General features: G+C 35.0%; 1 protein-coding gene and 1 pseudogene across 5 annotated transcripts in view; both read right to left on the reverse strand.

The window, feature by feature from the left end:
* XPO4 (exportin 4) overlaps positions 1-15785 on the reverse strand; it is a 125298-nt gene that overhangs the window by 16966 nt on the left and 92547 nt on the right. For all 5 annotated transcript variants that reach the window (XM_045977999.1, XM_045978000.1, XM_045978003.1 and 2 more), the window contains 7 exons: positions 11118-11294; positions 10390-10532; positions 9736-9881; positions 8720-8897; positions 3637-3796; positions 2998-3167; positions 2037-2211 (listed from right to left, as the gene is read on the reverse strand). In XM_045977999.1, the coding sequence (XP_045833955.1) occupies positions 2037-2211; positions 2998-3167; positions 3637-3796; positions 8720-8897; positions 9736-9881; positions 10390-10532; positions 11118-11294 (1149 nt within the window). The remainder of the gene's footprint in view (positions 1-2036; positions 2212-2997; positions 3168-3636; positions 3797-8719; positions 8898-9735; positions 9882-10389; positions 10533-11117; positions 11295-15785) is intronic.
* Positions 1576-1739, reverse strand: LOC123925338 (annotated as a pseudogene).

Genomic DNA, 15785 nt, shown 5'->3' on the forward strand with positions numbered 1-15785 from the left:
ATGGAAACAACCTGAGTGTCCGTCAATGGATGAATGGATAAAGAGTTGTGGTACATAAGAAACGGAATATTTAGCATAAAAGATGATAAATCCTACCATTTGCAACCATATGGATGAACCTTGAGGGTGTATCTTAAGTAACTCAGACAAAGAAAAATACCATATGATCTTACAATGAGGAATTTTAATAAAATAGTAAAATAAAGTAACAAAAAAATTCCAACTTTCAGAAAAAGATTTGTTAAAAAAAAAATGTTCTGTAAAAAAGAAACACACTTGTGGTTACTAGAGGTGGAGGTACTGGGGAATTGGAAGAAGGTACTTGAAAGGTAAGAATAAGTAAGTACTAGAAGCATAATGTACAACATGATGACTATAGTTAATACATATTATTATGCTGTATGATATATATGAAAATGCTTAAAAGAGTTCTCATCACAAGAAAAAAATTTTTTTTGCTTTTTCTTTTTATTGTATCTATATGAGATGGTGGATGTTGACTAAACTTCTTATGGTAATCACTTCACAATATATGTAAGTCAAACCACTTCCTGAAGTAATGTAGGTTCCAAAAACCACCAATCACAGAACATGACTTAGTCAATGCCATTCACAGAATTCTGTCACGATCATCTCTTTCCAATTTGTTAACTGCCCCCACCCCCAACGATGAAATTTAAGTCTCCAAAGGGCCAGAGAGTAAATACAGACTTTGCAGAACATCTCTGTTCATCTCTGGCCCAACTATCCAATTACAATTGCACTGTAGTACAGAAGTAGCCGGAGATACAAATGTAAACAATTGAACATGACTGAGTTTCAAAAAAACTTTATTTACAAAGCGACAGCAGGCCAGATTTGGTCTGTGGGTTCCAATTTGCCAATCTCTGTTTTACAGGGTCAAACCCAACATACATACACCTCTTGCCTGTTTTTCTCTTTTCTAAGTCCTCTTGGCAGAGAACATAACTTCAGATAATCAGTCCTGCCCTGAGTGAAAATGTATATTTATGAAGATATCTTAATTCTATTTAAAGCTATATATATGAGAGCACAATTATTTAAATTCTGGTCTGAAGTCTAATTCTGTTACTGTGTCCCTTCTCAGACATTAAGAGCACTCTAGTCACAAGGACTACGGGCCATCCACCTACATAAACTGGTAACTCTTGGTTCCTGATTTAAAGCTAATTTACATAAGGCAATGTGTCCACAGTGGTTATTGGTTGAATTATGTACCCCCCCTCAAACTGACATGTTGAAGTCCAAACCCCAAGTACCTCAGAAAGAGGCCTTATTTAGAAACAGGGATGTTGCAGATATAAGTAAATTAAGAAGAGATCATTAGGGTGGGCCTCTGACTCAGTCTGACTGGTATCTTTACACAGACATGCACACATGGCAAATGTCATGTGAAGATGAAGACAGAGACTATGATCATGCTTCTACAACGTAAGAAATGCCAAAGACTGCCAGCAAACCACCAGAAATTTGGGGAGAGGCCTGGAACAGCTTCTCCCTCACAGCCTTCAAAAGGAACCAACCCTACCAACACCTTGATCTTGAATTTCTGGTCTACAGACAATAAATTTCTGTTTTTACACCACTAAATTTGTGGTATTTTGTTGCGGCAGTCCTAGCAAACTAATATGTGGTTAATCTGCATCTCCACATTCAATTAGCAATAATCGCGCCTCGGATAAACCTCATTGGCTACGATACTGCCACTGCGCAAAGCTTGCATCTCCACATTCAAAACAAGGGGCTATTTCACTGATTCTTTAGGCTTTCATTTGAGTTGTGGGCAAAAATGTGCCCAAACCACAAAATACTTAGTACTATTCGAAGTTTTCATGTATGCAGATATGGACAAACTGTAAAATGGTATTTATGAAAATAAGCTTCAACCTATTCATTATAAGGGAAAAGTATCAAGAAAAGGTATAACTGCCATGTTTATGTCTCCACAGAGTATTTTACAGCAACACACAGGGAAAGGTATAAGAGGATGCTATCAAAATAAAGGGAACTGTTACCTCTGTCCAATACTGCTGTTTGGTTTCTGTGTCCATATGTGCAAAACCTCCCAGAACAAGAGCCTTCATTAATGTCCTCTGCACAGGACTTGACAAGAAATTCAGAGGTGGGCTCCGGCTTGCAAACTGCTTAGCTAAGTTCCACCAGTTTTCACACTGAATTACTAAGTTTGCCCTACAGGCAGAAAGAACAAAACGTAAGACGCATTACTTACATCATATGTATAATAAGCAAACAAAAATGGAAGGTAACCAAATTTAATTAGTTTTTGAAGTCCAGTATAATAAACTTGGTATAGACTTTGGAGTCACACAATTTTGCACTCATTTCCCATTAGTCATTTGACAATGTCAAATTTATTTACTCTCCTTATTTAGTTTCCAGATCTATGAAATAGGAATAACAATAATAATAGACCTAATTCTCATGGTTGAGACTGATACTATAATTAAATAAAATACTGTAGTTGAAATGCTTGGAACAATACCTAGTAAATTACAAAAAACTCAATTAAGTTAGAGTTAGTCAATGCCAGGAGTAGTATAATCACATTCTTATGTAGTAAGAAAAATGAGAAACTCTTCCAGAGTTGTAGAAAACACTACAGCTCTTAACTTGCAAAATCATTAAATTATCAAGTTTTTCTCATCTTTAAATGGAACAGGATACCTGAAAAAATTAAATGAGATTATTCTGTATTAGTTTTTTTAAAACTATAAATTACTGAATTAAACATGTTTCTCATAAGATTCTTTAACGCCAAATCCCTGAATAGTCAACACAATCCTCAACTGTAACATGCGCAAGCTGTATTTGCATTTATAGCAATAATGTGATAAATATATATATAAAGTACACTGCTCCAAAATGCAAGGTCTATCTGGACTTTAGGACCAGGTAATTGCAACTTGAAAGACTACAGACAACAGACACATAGTCCTCCTCCTATAATCAGCTTACCTTTCTCTTCTTTCCACCAAAGTGACAAGGAGCTGCACAGTGTCATTTGCAAGGTCCTGCTCACTACTCCACACTGAGAGGTTACTGATGACTTTTTGTAAGAGGTAGCCAATAATCCACTGAGAACCTTCGGTATCTGCCCCAAATGCTGTACTGAATGGCAGACTTATCTTAAGAGAGAAAACAAAAATTTTAAAGTCAGAAAAAAGATCATCTTCAAAAGAAATCCACAGAAAAGTCGAACTAAAATTAGCATCTAAATCTGAAGTACTACTTACTTCACATCAATTTTAAGTGTATTCATTTCTATTAAGTCCAAAAAAGACATGCTCAACCCACTTAATCTTCCAATGTGATTTTCCCGTCAACTTTACTTTCATATTAATATACCAAAATGATATTTACACCAAATACAAAGAACACAAATTAATCCATTCCCAATAGTAATCTGTAAATTAATACAGTTAAAATAAGCTGAATCAAATGATGTGCTCTAAGAAAGTTATTAAAATTGCATGCCATTCATATGGTTCTCTTCAATGTGGAAGATGTTCAGCTCTTAGTTATATGTTGATGAGAAAATCACCAAGAAAACTGTTATCATCATAAATCCAAATGAAGTCCATTTTACATTCTGACCTGATCATATAGTTTCTCATCCACCAGGAGGTAAGTCTTTGCCCAGCGTTTTAGAAACCAAACAATATCTTTGCCCATTTGAGGGCTTAGTAGATGAGTGAGATCTGCTCTTATTGCTCGAGATTCAACTTCTGAAACTCTCAGAACAGCAGATAACAGCCTGTAGGTATAAAAAAGAAGTCATTTATTCTTTTATTTATTGACTATCTAATCTTATTTTTTTTCTTAAAAGTCCTTTTTCTGTTTCTCAACTCTCTGAATTTAGGCCAGGCTACACTTGAAATTTTCATCAACTGTGTTGTACACAAAGGCCCCATTTTACTGCTGACCTTTCAGGAAGCAGGAAACAAGACAAAGCAAAGAGTCATGGATAGAGACAACCTCCTGTGCCAGTCGTACTGCACGTGCAAGTCTCAGCGTTACCATCTAAAGATGTTTTTCACATTCAAAATGGAGAAATACATACAATTAAAAGTTCAGAGTAAATGCTAAATTCTTCAGCACTTTATCACTACTCAAACCACCCATGGGTTAGTGCTGTTTTTATACATTTGTCATCGACTGGAAATCGACGTATCTAAAACGCTTTGAATGCTGAATCTTGTCTCTAAATCCCATAGTCCTAAATACTTCCTAAAAAAAAACTTGATTCTTAATGGTATTTTAAAATAAAAGTCTTGCTAAAAAAAAAATTATCTCTGTAATGATGTGCTCTAAGAAAGTGTCCTCTCCTACACTACATAATTCATATGGTTATGTGGTTTCAATAACAGAGCATGATCTGCAGTCAAGTTGGAAAGTCTTCGTTCTGGAGGAGGGAGTAGGAGAGAACATAATCAGAAGTGATATATATTTAACTTGACTTTAGCTAAACACAAAGGAAAGGGTGTAACTGAAAGAATCCATTTTAAAATCATTATATGGCTATCCGTGCCAAAGCAGAGATTCTGAGAGCCTGAAGTTGGGTTTCTGCTACTTTTCCTTACTGCTTTCAAGATGACTGAAATTATCTCCTTGTAATGAAATCTTACACTTCAGTCCTTTATCCAACTGGATGTCTCGAAAGTACTAGCTACTGTTTATCATTCTGTCCTTTTGAAATAATTTCTTTCCTTGCACCAAACTGGGAGTTTTTAAGTTTCTACCCCCAGAACATCTTTTTTCCCTATATATTACACACTCCCTATATCAAGAATTTCAAAAATTATTGTAGGGTGGCTATGAACAAAAATACCCCATGACTTCACAATACAATTAAGTTGATGTACCAGATTGTTCTCATAAGAATCAATAGTTTTAAATAATATAACTTGCAGCCTAGCAGAATTTGAATTAAATAATTACAGTAACTTTCTGAATTTTTACACAGGAATTTATCAGTGTTCTGATACCCACCATCATCCATTTGAAAAATAAACACATTTTTCTTTAACAGTTGGAAACTTTACATTGTTTCTTTTTCTCCTTAAATTTTTATTTCAACTTTATTTCCCCAGATTATTTTAATATATTTTTATACTGATTTACTGCTCACACCATTTAATTATCTGAAACAAGTATGTCTGGTTACTGAAATAGAATTTAAAAATATTCTCAGTGATCATAAGACTATTTTTAAAACATCTTTTGGATAATCTTTTGGATTATCTATCATTGCAATACTAATACACAATTGAGCAAAGTACAACACAAATTTAAACAAATTATTAAATGTAAAAATAAAATTTTATGCATTTGTGATTGAAATTAATGTAGCAGGATTTTGTTTTTCCAAATGAGTTCATATATCTGAAAAAATACTACTTCTTGCTAGAATGAGACAGAGCTGAACATAATTTGATTTGATTCCTTCTTCATTAAAATAGAAACACTGGGAAAATCTATTCACATAAATGGAAAACATTTTTAAAATAACAGGGTTCCTTAATTATTTGAACTTCTTCCAAGTTATATGCCAAAAATCACAGAAATCCACCATCAAAAATTATTTTTAATAATCTGTTAACCGACAACCTGATTCCTTCAATGTCATTTAATGCAAAGGACTGAAAACCTTCTGACTTGTAAAATTACTGGTTCTCTATTATTCAGTCACTCACTCCCAACACCATACCATTTGGAACTGTCCCTTTATTTGGCACTCTGCACATTTTTACACACCTGCCTATCCATTATGATAAGATCCAGAATGAGTAAGAGTTTTTGCCTTTCTTTTGTAAAGCGGGGAGCAAGGTAAAGAAGAGTAGCACAGGCAGTTTGCAGGTAGATAAAGCTGAGGCTCCCCTGGGACCCTTCCTATATCCGCACTGCTGTACCCCATGGGGTTACTTCTGAAAGAACCATCTGCCTCTTTCACCCTCCTACTAATGGAAATGCTGCCTAACCTGCCTTGTCATCCTTTAAATCCATTTTCCACAGTATTATCCTACTACTATGGTGTGATCACTTCACCTCCCTATTTTCACTCTTTCTCACCCAATACAAAGACCATCCCTACTTCTCCATCTCCACAAAGACCTTTTCCCTCTATGCTGACACGTAAGCAACAACACACTGCCTCCTGCTTCACACCACACTCTCACTTCCAGGCCTCTGCCTAGGCTACTGTCACTGCCTGGGATACTGTTCACCTTCTGCTGTATGTTGCACTCCTATTCAGCCCCCAACTATCATATCAGGTTAAATGCCACCTTTCCCAAAAGCACCCCTTAATTCTTCCCCTACTAACAGGTTAGGTAAACCTCGGTGCTCCTCTATCACTCTTATCAGACTTCTATTGTATCCTCGGACCGTGGCACATAGGGGAGTTGAACTGATGAAAATGTCACATTTTTTTCATTTAAGTGTAGTGGACACACAATGTTACACTGAAATATTTTTTAATTCTTGATAGTTTAAATTCCTAATCCTACTTTAATTTCTTAAGTATGCTATCTAAACTAAACATACTTTGTATTTCAGACAGCACTCACACTTCCCAATACTTTACAAATTAATCTTGGATTAACTTTTCATTTTATAATCCAAAAGTCAGCAAAATAAGTCCAAGAAAGCTCTCTTTAACTTCTTGCAACATCTACTCTGATTTGGACCATCATCATCTTTCCCTTGGATTACTTCAATTAACCTCTTCACTGGTCTCCCTGCCTCCATTTTTGTCACTCATAGTTTACTCTCAAGGTAGCAGAGTAACCTTTTTAACATTCTCTGTTCAAAACCCTACAACAGCACCCACTTCATTCAGAGCGAAGGCTAAAGACTTTATCTGATTTCCCTCTATTTTCTCTTCTACCTCCATTTTCTGACAAAATTCCATCTCACTCTGCTCAACCCACAATGATAGTTCCAACTGTTGCCTGAATATGCCAGGCATGCCACCGGGCCTTTGCATTCACTCTGCCTGGAATGCTCTTCCCCAGGACATCATGGCCTCATCCTTACCATCCTCAAGTCCTTGCTCACAAGTCACCTTCTAAATAAAGCCTATACTGATCACAACATTTAAAAATTATAGAAATCTCTGAAATCGGCACTGCTGATTCTCCTCACCCTGCTCAGTTTCTTATCCACAGTATTATGGTCTTCTAACACACCATATGATTTATTTATTTATCTTTCCCCTATAAAGAGCTTTAGAAGGGGATTGATTTTTGTCTGTTTTGGTCATTGATGTATCCCAAATGCCTAGAACAGTACTTGGTACATATTAGGTACTCAATAATTATTTGTTGAAGGATAAATTCTTCAAGAAATGTGAACTTTTTAAAGTCAAACTAGGAATGTTTCTCTCATATACCCTTCAATTTCAAATTAACTTTTTGGACTGGAAAGAAAAAAAAAAGACAATTTTTGTTTCCAACCCTCATCTCAACCCTCCATAGTCTGTGCTCTCAGATACAAAAATGTTTCGCTCCCACACTGATACCTGAGACTGGCAAAAATTGAAAAAGCACTGAAAATACAAGGAAAGCATTCCTGATGGTACTGCTGAGGCAAGAAATGTGACAAAGAATATAATATGACAGCACCCTGAAATGAACTGCCTTTGAAATCAACATTCACCATGAATCAAGTCAAAGCAAAAGTGATGATTTTCACAAGCACCTAATCTAATGCCTATAGTAATCCCATAAAGAATAAAACTTTTTCCATAAAGCATTGATATTTTATTTCAAACAAGAGAATAAAATAAAGGAAATAAATTCTCAAACATTTCCTTGATATTAACGTAATAGTTCATTTAAAAAAAAATCACTTTCTACTGCATAGGTGTAAATGATATCCATGTATTTTTGCATTAAAATTAAAAAGATGAGGGGGACAGCACCCTGCTGGAGTTACTAATTTTGCAACTGGCAAAACCAGTGTTATTTCATTATTGATATTTCTGCCTGAAACCTAAATTTAAAGATACTGAAATCCAAAATGCTGTTTTCAAATCCCCTTTTAGGAGAATATTTGTCTAGGTGTATCCCGCCTTAATTTCACCATTAAGAATTAATGAAAATTTTGCCACTACTAATAGGAAGATCAAAGTCAATTCTCATCTGAGGCACACTACTATCTTCTAACTTCACCTGACAGGACTCTCAAGTTTCACATATTCAGGACAAATATTTCTGTTTTATAAGGTAAGAATCATAATTTTCCTTAAGAAAGCCACGGAAATGTAGTTTTAGCTTTATCAACAAAAAAATGCTTGTTAATATTCCCCCGGTTTCTAAGAATCTCACATACTTTGTTTCATTCATTTAAGGTGCCTGTACTGTGTTAGCACTGCTTTCTGATGGACATGGAATACGTTCAGAGTACTTTAGATCAAATGTCCCTTCAAAGTCTCACTGTATTCAGAATACTTTTACATTTGTTTTCCTCAGTACAGGATATAGCTGTCAATTCTCACCAGAGTGGCATTACTTATATATACTGAGTACTTGCCATCCTTGTTTATTTCAAGGCTTCTCCAAGTTTTCTTTCATGTATCAGATTTACAACGTGCCTAACACTCAAGTCATCTACCCATCAACTCAGAATTTATAAAACAGTATAAATTACAAGAGCACAGCTATAGAGTTCATATTACCTAATCACAGAATCTGTTCTGTTGTACCCTGGGATGGAAGAAGCCTTTTCTCCTGGAGATCCCAAAATTTGAAGTGTTGTATTAATGTCAACTTCAGATGAATGCTTAATGGAATATTCCATTATTTCTGGAGGTATTAGCGGAGTCTCTCCCTGAGTATCATCAGCTAAGAGGTAGCCTTCAGTTTAAAAAAAATTAAAAATGAACACTTAACAAATCTACATTTATCAAATCGCACTATAAATGTTTTCAGTTTTATCTGATTTACATACATCATATTAAGTTGATGTGAAGGTAAATTATAAATGTTAATTTCAAGTTTGAGGAGAAGAAATTTTCTATTTCTCAGATAATTAACTCTCAAAATACAAAGGACAAATGTTTTATTCACCAATTTTATAATTCATACTGACATATAGGCTTTTTAATCTACTGCCTTTTAATAATTTTCAGTAATATATCTGTAAACATAATAGGAATTCTACTATTATCTCTATCAAAATCAGTATTTGGGAATGCCTTTTCAAAAAGTAAGACTTTTTTTCTTGATTATTTAAAATACAAAAACACTGATAATATGGTTACAGAATAAGACCCTAAAAGTCAGACTGCCTAGATTTGCATTCTGGCTCCAAAAATTAATAGCAGTGTGACCACGGGCTAGTTTTTGAAAACTCTCTCTCAGTTTCTTCATTTATAAGATGGGGATAATAACAGTACAGTAACAATAATAAAACCTGCTAATAGAACTAAACAGAAAAAAAATAGTACTAAATCAGTGAGTTGCAATGAATTCCACATGTCATTGGGTATGCAAAAGGCATTAAATATACATGTTAGCCAGTATTTTTTAAAAAATGCATCCACAGCTCTGTGATATACAGGAGCTGTATTCAAATTTCATCCAACACTATGTATGGACTTTTATTTGTTTTAACATATGAAGCTTCTTCTAACATATGAAGTTTAAACTGCTCAGTTGGCAATTACATTTTAAAAAGAAACAACCAACCAACCTGTAACTAAAATAAGCCAGTGAATATCTTCATACAGATCATCAAGCATTTTGTTGTCAATAGTGCTTGAACCAGGTGAAGCAAGTAATTGCTGCTGATGTCGTTGTAACTGACCATGGAGCCTTGTTACTCTTTCTTCTAATAAACTGAAAGAGGAGGGGAAAAAACCCAAAGCTTCATAAAGTTCAATACACAAAGATCTAGAACAACTCATAATTTCCATTTATTAGACAACATAAATTAAGATGTTAGCACAAAAACACATATATAAAAATATTATAGTACACAACTGTTCTCATAGCAGTATAGGAATTGTGATTTATTGTATATGACATAGAATTAAAACATTGCTTTACAAACAATCAAGGTTTACAACAGGCATTTGAAAACTGGTTATTCCAAGTTTTTATTGATACGGGTCAAATCGTTTCTCATACCATGTTTTCCACAATCTCTCTGCCATCTATGCTGTAGGGCCTGGGCTCCAAATGTACAAGCCAAGGAATGCAATCATGAGTATGTTTCTGTCCATTTGTTCCAGTGTGCTGGGATACGGGGTGGGGGTGTTTAAAGTCTTTAAACACTTTAAGTGCTCTCCAGGGAATTGTGAATAGAGAATATTTGCTCCATGGGGTTTCTTTGGACTGTGTGTACCTTGTCAGAAGAGGTATACAGTGTTCTGCAGCAATTCTTCCTAGCATTCCTACACTGGCTAGTTGATCTGAAAACTGGTCTCGATCATCCTCTTGAAGTTCACTTATTTCTTCTTCCTCACGAGAGGCCACACCATTGGCAGTCTATTATCGAAGAAAGAAATAGAGAGTGAGGAACTGCACTGCTTATTTCAATGAATCATACATTTCTGTTGTACTTCAGCAACATCACAGGAAAAGGAGAGGTGGACAGAGCCAACTAACTATGCTCGATGATGCTAGCAGTTACAGAAGAACGGGGGAAGGGAGACACAGAAGAGAAAGAAATGAAGGGTATCACCCCACCATGGTGCACATGTATAAACAGCAAAATGCAATCACAACCACCTCCCACACCAGAGAATTTAATTTCGGTCACTGGAAAATCTGACACTTTTAAGATCCAGGTCCTTTATATACAAAAAGTATCACTGGACAACTAGGAAGACATAGGTGGAAGACACAGGTTTTCAGTGAGAACTGAAGAAAAATGGGGTAACTACAACCAGCACCACACAAAACGTGAACTCATTTAGAAAATGGGGTAACTTTTGCTCTAATGCTCTCAGCAAATCTTCTCAAGAAGCTCTTCCTAAATTTCTAGTATTCTACAATGTATAATAGGATAAAATAGACAAAAGAGAGTTATGATGAAATGGATTTTTACTTACAATCTAGCTTGAAACTTACCAAATTCCTCGTGCCATCTGGAGCAGCGAGGTGGCACTGAATATAGGAATTGAAAACTTGAACGGCATGTTGGGTGAAAAAGCCTTTATGGAAATGTTTGTCATCTTGAACCAAAGTTAGCCAGGACTCTAGCAATTTGTCATACGCTTCCATGTATACCATGTCATCTTTATCGAGCTAAGAGAAAAGAACACTCATAAGACAAAGGGCCAGAGAAGTAAGATGGGAATTATAACACGAGTTACAGAGTTACGTGTATAAATACTTTTACGAATTTTTCCTTTAGCAAAGGTTCCCAATTATTTAATAATCTAGAGCTAATTGAGCCCATTTTAAAATTAAACAAACATTACAGTAAAAATGTATAGGCTTTTTGTTAAACCTTCTAAAATCTTTATAACTTAATCTAAGTAATTCTTTTTTAAAATTTTTTAAAAAATTTTTTCTTTTAAAGATTTTATTTACTTGACAGACAGAGATCACAAGTAGGCAGAGAGGCAGGCAGAGAGAGAGGAAGAAGCAGGCTCCCGGCTGAGCAGAGAGCCTGATGCAGAGCTCAATACCAGGACCTTGGGATCATGACCCAAGCTGAAGGCAGAGGCTTTAACCCACTGAGCCACCCAAGCACCCCTTAATCTAAGTAATTCTTAAGCACAAAGGAATTAATGCTTTTTAGAAGACTAGCTGCTCAGTACTTTGTGGAACATGTGCTTTGCAAGTAAAAATTATAACAACATTTTTCTGTAGTCAAGAGAACTGTTAGAATAAAAATACTAAATGTGTACTTACTACACACCTTTAAACGCTTTTAGAAAAAGTGAACAATGATGAAAACAGACTGGCCTAATCAGCATATTTAAGAATACGTGGGGAGAACTTCATAGCTGTTCCCTAACATTTTAGAACAAAAAAGAAAAACAAGGATAGGGCCTATACAGGAAGAAATCCGGGGAGGATGCTGAGGTGGGAGGAACACCAGAAGCCTGCGGACTCACAAAACGCAAAGTATGTGAGTACAAGTGAGTGGTAAAGCCAAACAGACAGTAAGCAATGTAGAGTAGAATGGTACTAACAATTATGCAGGCTTGGATATTAACTTCACAGTAAAGTGTTCTGTCATATTGAGGAGGAAGTCTATATGTAGAGATTAAGGATACCTCTAAGGACCCAAAGTGTTTAACATTTAACATATCACTTAATTTTTCACATTCAGTAAGAATCCAAATCCTAATTTTGCCATCAATTACTAATATGGGTACATAATTTACCTATGTATTGATTTCCTCACCCACAAACTCACTAGATTAGCACTATTTAATGAAAGGAACATTAAGTGTCAACCAACTACTGGTTAGTGCAGAAACATAAATAACGTGCCCTGTAATGCTTTTAAACTCAGTCCAATGGGGAAGAGCAAAAAGCAAACAAAAAAAACCACTAAAGGCCAAGAAAGATAAACATACATTTTAGGGTCAGTTTTTAACAATGGCGTCTCTCATAAGAAATTTGTTATAAATAAAAGAACAGAATTTTGAACTATATACTCACTTAAAAGATTTTCACATTTTGTTACTAGGTTTCTGGGTTTTGTTACTAGGTAGTGAACCCACGAATACTGAAGGTCAATAGGTCTAATTTATAGCTTGGCTTTTCTGGGTTCTAAAGCAAACAGGCCTTCATCCTACAAATACAGAACTCTGGAACCTTCACCAAAGAGAATCATCTCAAGCTGTTATTCTAGCAATTTGCCAATGACTCAAAAAAGGAAAGTAATGGAAGATCTATTTCAAGTATTCCAGATTACCCTGTGCCCCCAGATCATAGTACCTAAGTACCTATGTGAACTACTTCAGATAAACTGTGTTTTCTTATGCCTTCAGCTTTTATTAACCCAGTGTATTTAAAAACAAAACAGAAACAAACCAAAAAAGCAAGTCGTTTTCTAGGTAAAATGGACCTTTTACTTATTTTTACAGATTCATTTATTTGAGAGAGAGGATGAATACAGATGTGCGTGCAAGTGGAGGGAGGGGGCAAAGAGAGAGGGAGAGAGAAACTCAAGTGGATTTTGCACTGAGCGCAGAGCCTGACATGGGGCTCCATCACATGACCCTGAGATCAGACCTGAGCTGAAACCAAGAGTTGGACGCTTTAACCGATTAATGCCATCTAGGCACCCTTAAAATGGACCTTTTAAAATATATACAAATTTTAAATCATTTTGTGAAAAATTTACATAAGAATAAAGGAAAAAATGAAAAGAACGTCACTAGATCATTTAATAAGGATTTAAACAGAGCAAACCCAAATTTTTACTACATATTTACCTGGCCCTAAAAGCATATTTGCCAAAAATGAGCAATTCTTTGAATGAAACCAACTGGAACTTATTCATTTCATAAATAGTCGATGCTTATTATCTGTGGTATTTATGTTCTATAACGATGCCACAAATGCTGAGTTAGTAAACAGGTTAGGTTCCTTCTCCAATCACTACATTTTCTACCACGAGGTGAACAGATCAATATATAACTGTGTTTTATGCATAACTTAGTTTTATGTCTTTCTGTTTCTCTTATGTCTTCTGTTTACGGACACCTTATTTAATATATATCATTAATGAACTAGTGACCAACACACTATAACTCATGCTCGAATGAAACTTATCTGATTCATGTATCTGCTTCATAAGGCATCACAGCCATCTTGCACACAGGAACACTAGGCAGCACTTCAACATAGCACTCAGAGGCCATCTCAAATACTGAAATTATCCTGGCAGTCACTGCACAGGAAGAACTTCAGTATTTTTTGACAAAAATTTAGAAAACCCCAATTCACACAAAAATGCAAAAAATGTAGCCCTAGAGAACATGAAAATTTGTTTACAATATGGAGGCTAAAACAGGAAGGCAGAGCATTTGCCTTGTTTGACCTCAGCTGGGCATAAGCATGTCACGCAATTCCTGTTTTTCATAAATCTTTCCATGTACATGTCTACGAATTATGAGAGTGCCACGAGTGCTGATTTTGGGGTTACAATACAGTTTTAGCAAGGGGGAGAATTTGCTGTAAACACGGAACTTATGAATGAGGACCACTGGTTCTTCTTGCTCAGGTATCATCAAAATGCATTACATTTTTGAAAACTTTCATAACTCACAGTTTTTTGAAAGATAGCCATCCATATTCTTGGTTCCAAAAATGTGAGAACATATTCATTTAGATTTACAAATACTTATGAAAATGATCAAGTCAACCAATTTTTTTTTCATTTCTACATCATTTATTTTCTACACCATTATTTCCACCTTTGTACATACTGCATTCAGCACTAATGCCATTATAAACTGCATTAAGTAAATTCTGTAGCAAAAATATTAAAAGAAATAAAGGAATATTGTCAACCCAGTCAAAACTCCAGTTTTTCCTGTGGAATTACTGACTGGTTAAGAATGCCTTATTTTCCTATTGTCCTTCCTTGGAAATTTGTCCTTGGAAATATATTGCTTTCTCACAAGTTGATGAATTTGAAAAAAATTTACCTAGGATATCAACTAAAACTCAATCTTTGATTTCACTTATACTATCAATTTCATCATCATTATTGGAGTTTAGCATGCCATCTCTTTATATCTATTTTCTAATCTGTTTTATCACCGTAAACAGTCTTATTCTGGCAATTTCCTCCTCTTTGTTACTATGGGCAGAAAATGAAAAATTCTGAATTCCAAACAGGATCCAATTAAACATAAAGACAAACAAACAAACAAAAAAGAACTTAAATGAAACTGAAAATCTAGACCCTGGTGGTATACTGAGAGTTAAAGAATGTCGTAAAAAACAGCCAAATATTCAAGCATCATCTGCTGTCATAGGGCGGAGGATTCCACATCATTCACTGCCTCCTATATAAAGCTTTGCAAGAAACTTTTTCTACCTTTATTTTTACTTAGTATGAGAAAGAATTCCTTTGAGGAGCAGGTGTGCTCCCTCTTTTTGCAGGAGATCCTCTTAAGGAACCTTACCTCCCATCCCATTTCAAGTCCTTCAAATTCAAATCTAAAAAATCAAATTTATTATTACATACAAAGTAAGCTTCTAGCTTGCATATCACAATTGCTCTTTTTTCTCTAATCTTAACTTTCTACTCTTATTTCTGATTGTTTTCTGAAAGTTTTAAAAGATTATTTCATTTTAAATGCCACCAGAAATCTTCTATGAAACAAAGAATGTAATGAAAAAATAAAATAATCTCTAATGTAGTTTCAACTGCTATGTTAACACCTTTCCTCTTTCCCTCTAGAACATGGCCACTATTCTATAGCCTGCCTGCTTAATGGAAGAGCAGCTGTGAAGAGTGGCCTAATGTAGAACAAGACAACATTCAAAGGGTTAACTGAAAATGAAACTGACTTAAGAATGTCTACTTAACAGCAGAATCATATGGTGATTTACATGTAAGAATGTCTGGTGCAGCATTACTTAAACTCATGCTAACAAGTTTATGAGCCATTTCCCTAATCATGATTTCTAGCACTACTTTAATGACATGAAAAGATGCTAATGATATAAATAAAAAGTAATGATTTTGTTTTTATTTAAGTCTAATTGGTATGCCTTAAAATTTGGAAAAAATACATTAAAAAATTAATAATAAGTTTCAGA

The sequence above is a fragment of the Meles meles genome, chromosome 14 (assembly GCF_922984935.1).
Source record: "Meles meles chromosome 14, mMelMel3.1 paternal haplotype, whole genome shotgun sequence".
NCBI lineage: Eukaryota > Metazoa > Chordata > Mammalia > Carnivora > Mustelidae > Meles > Meles meles.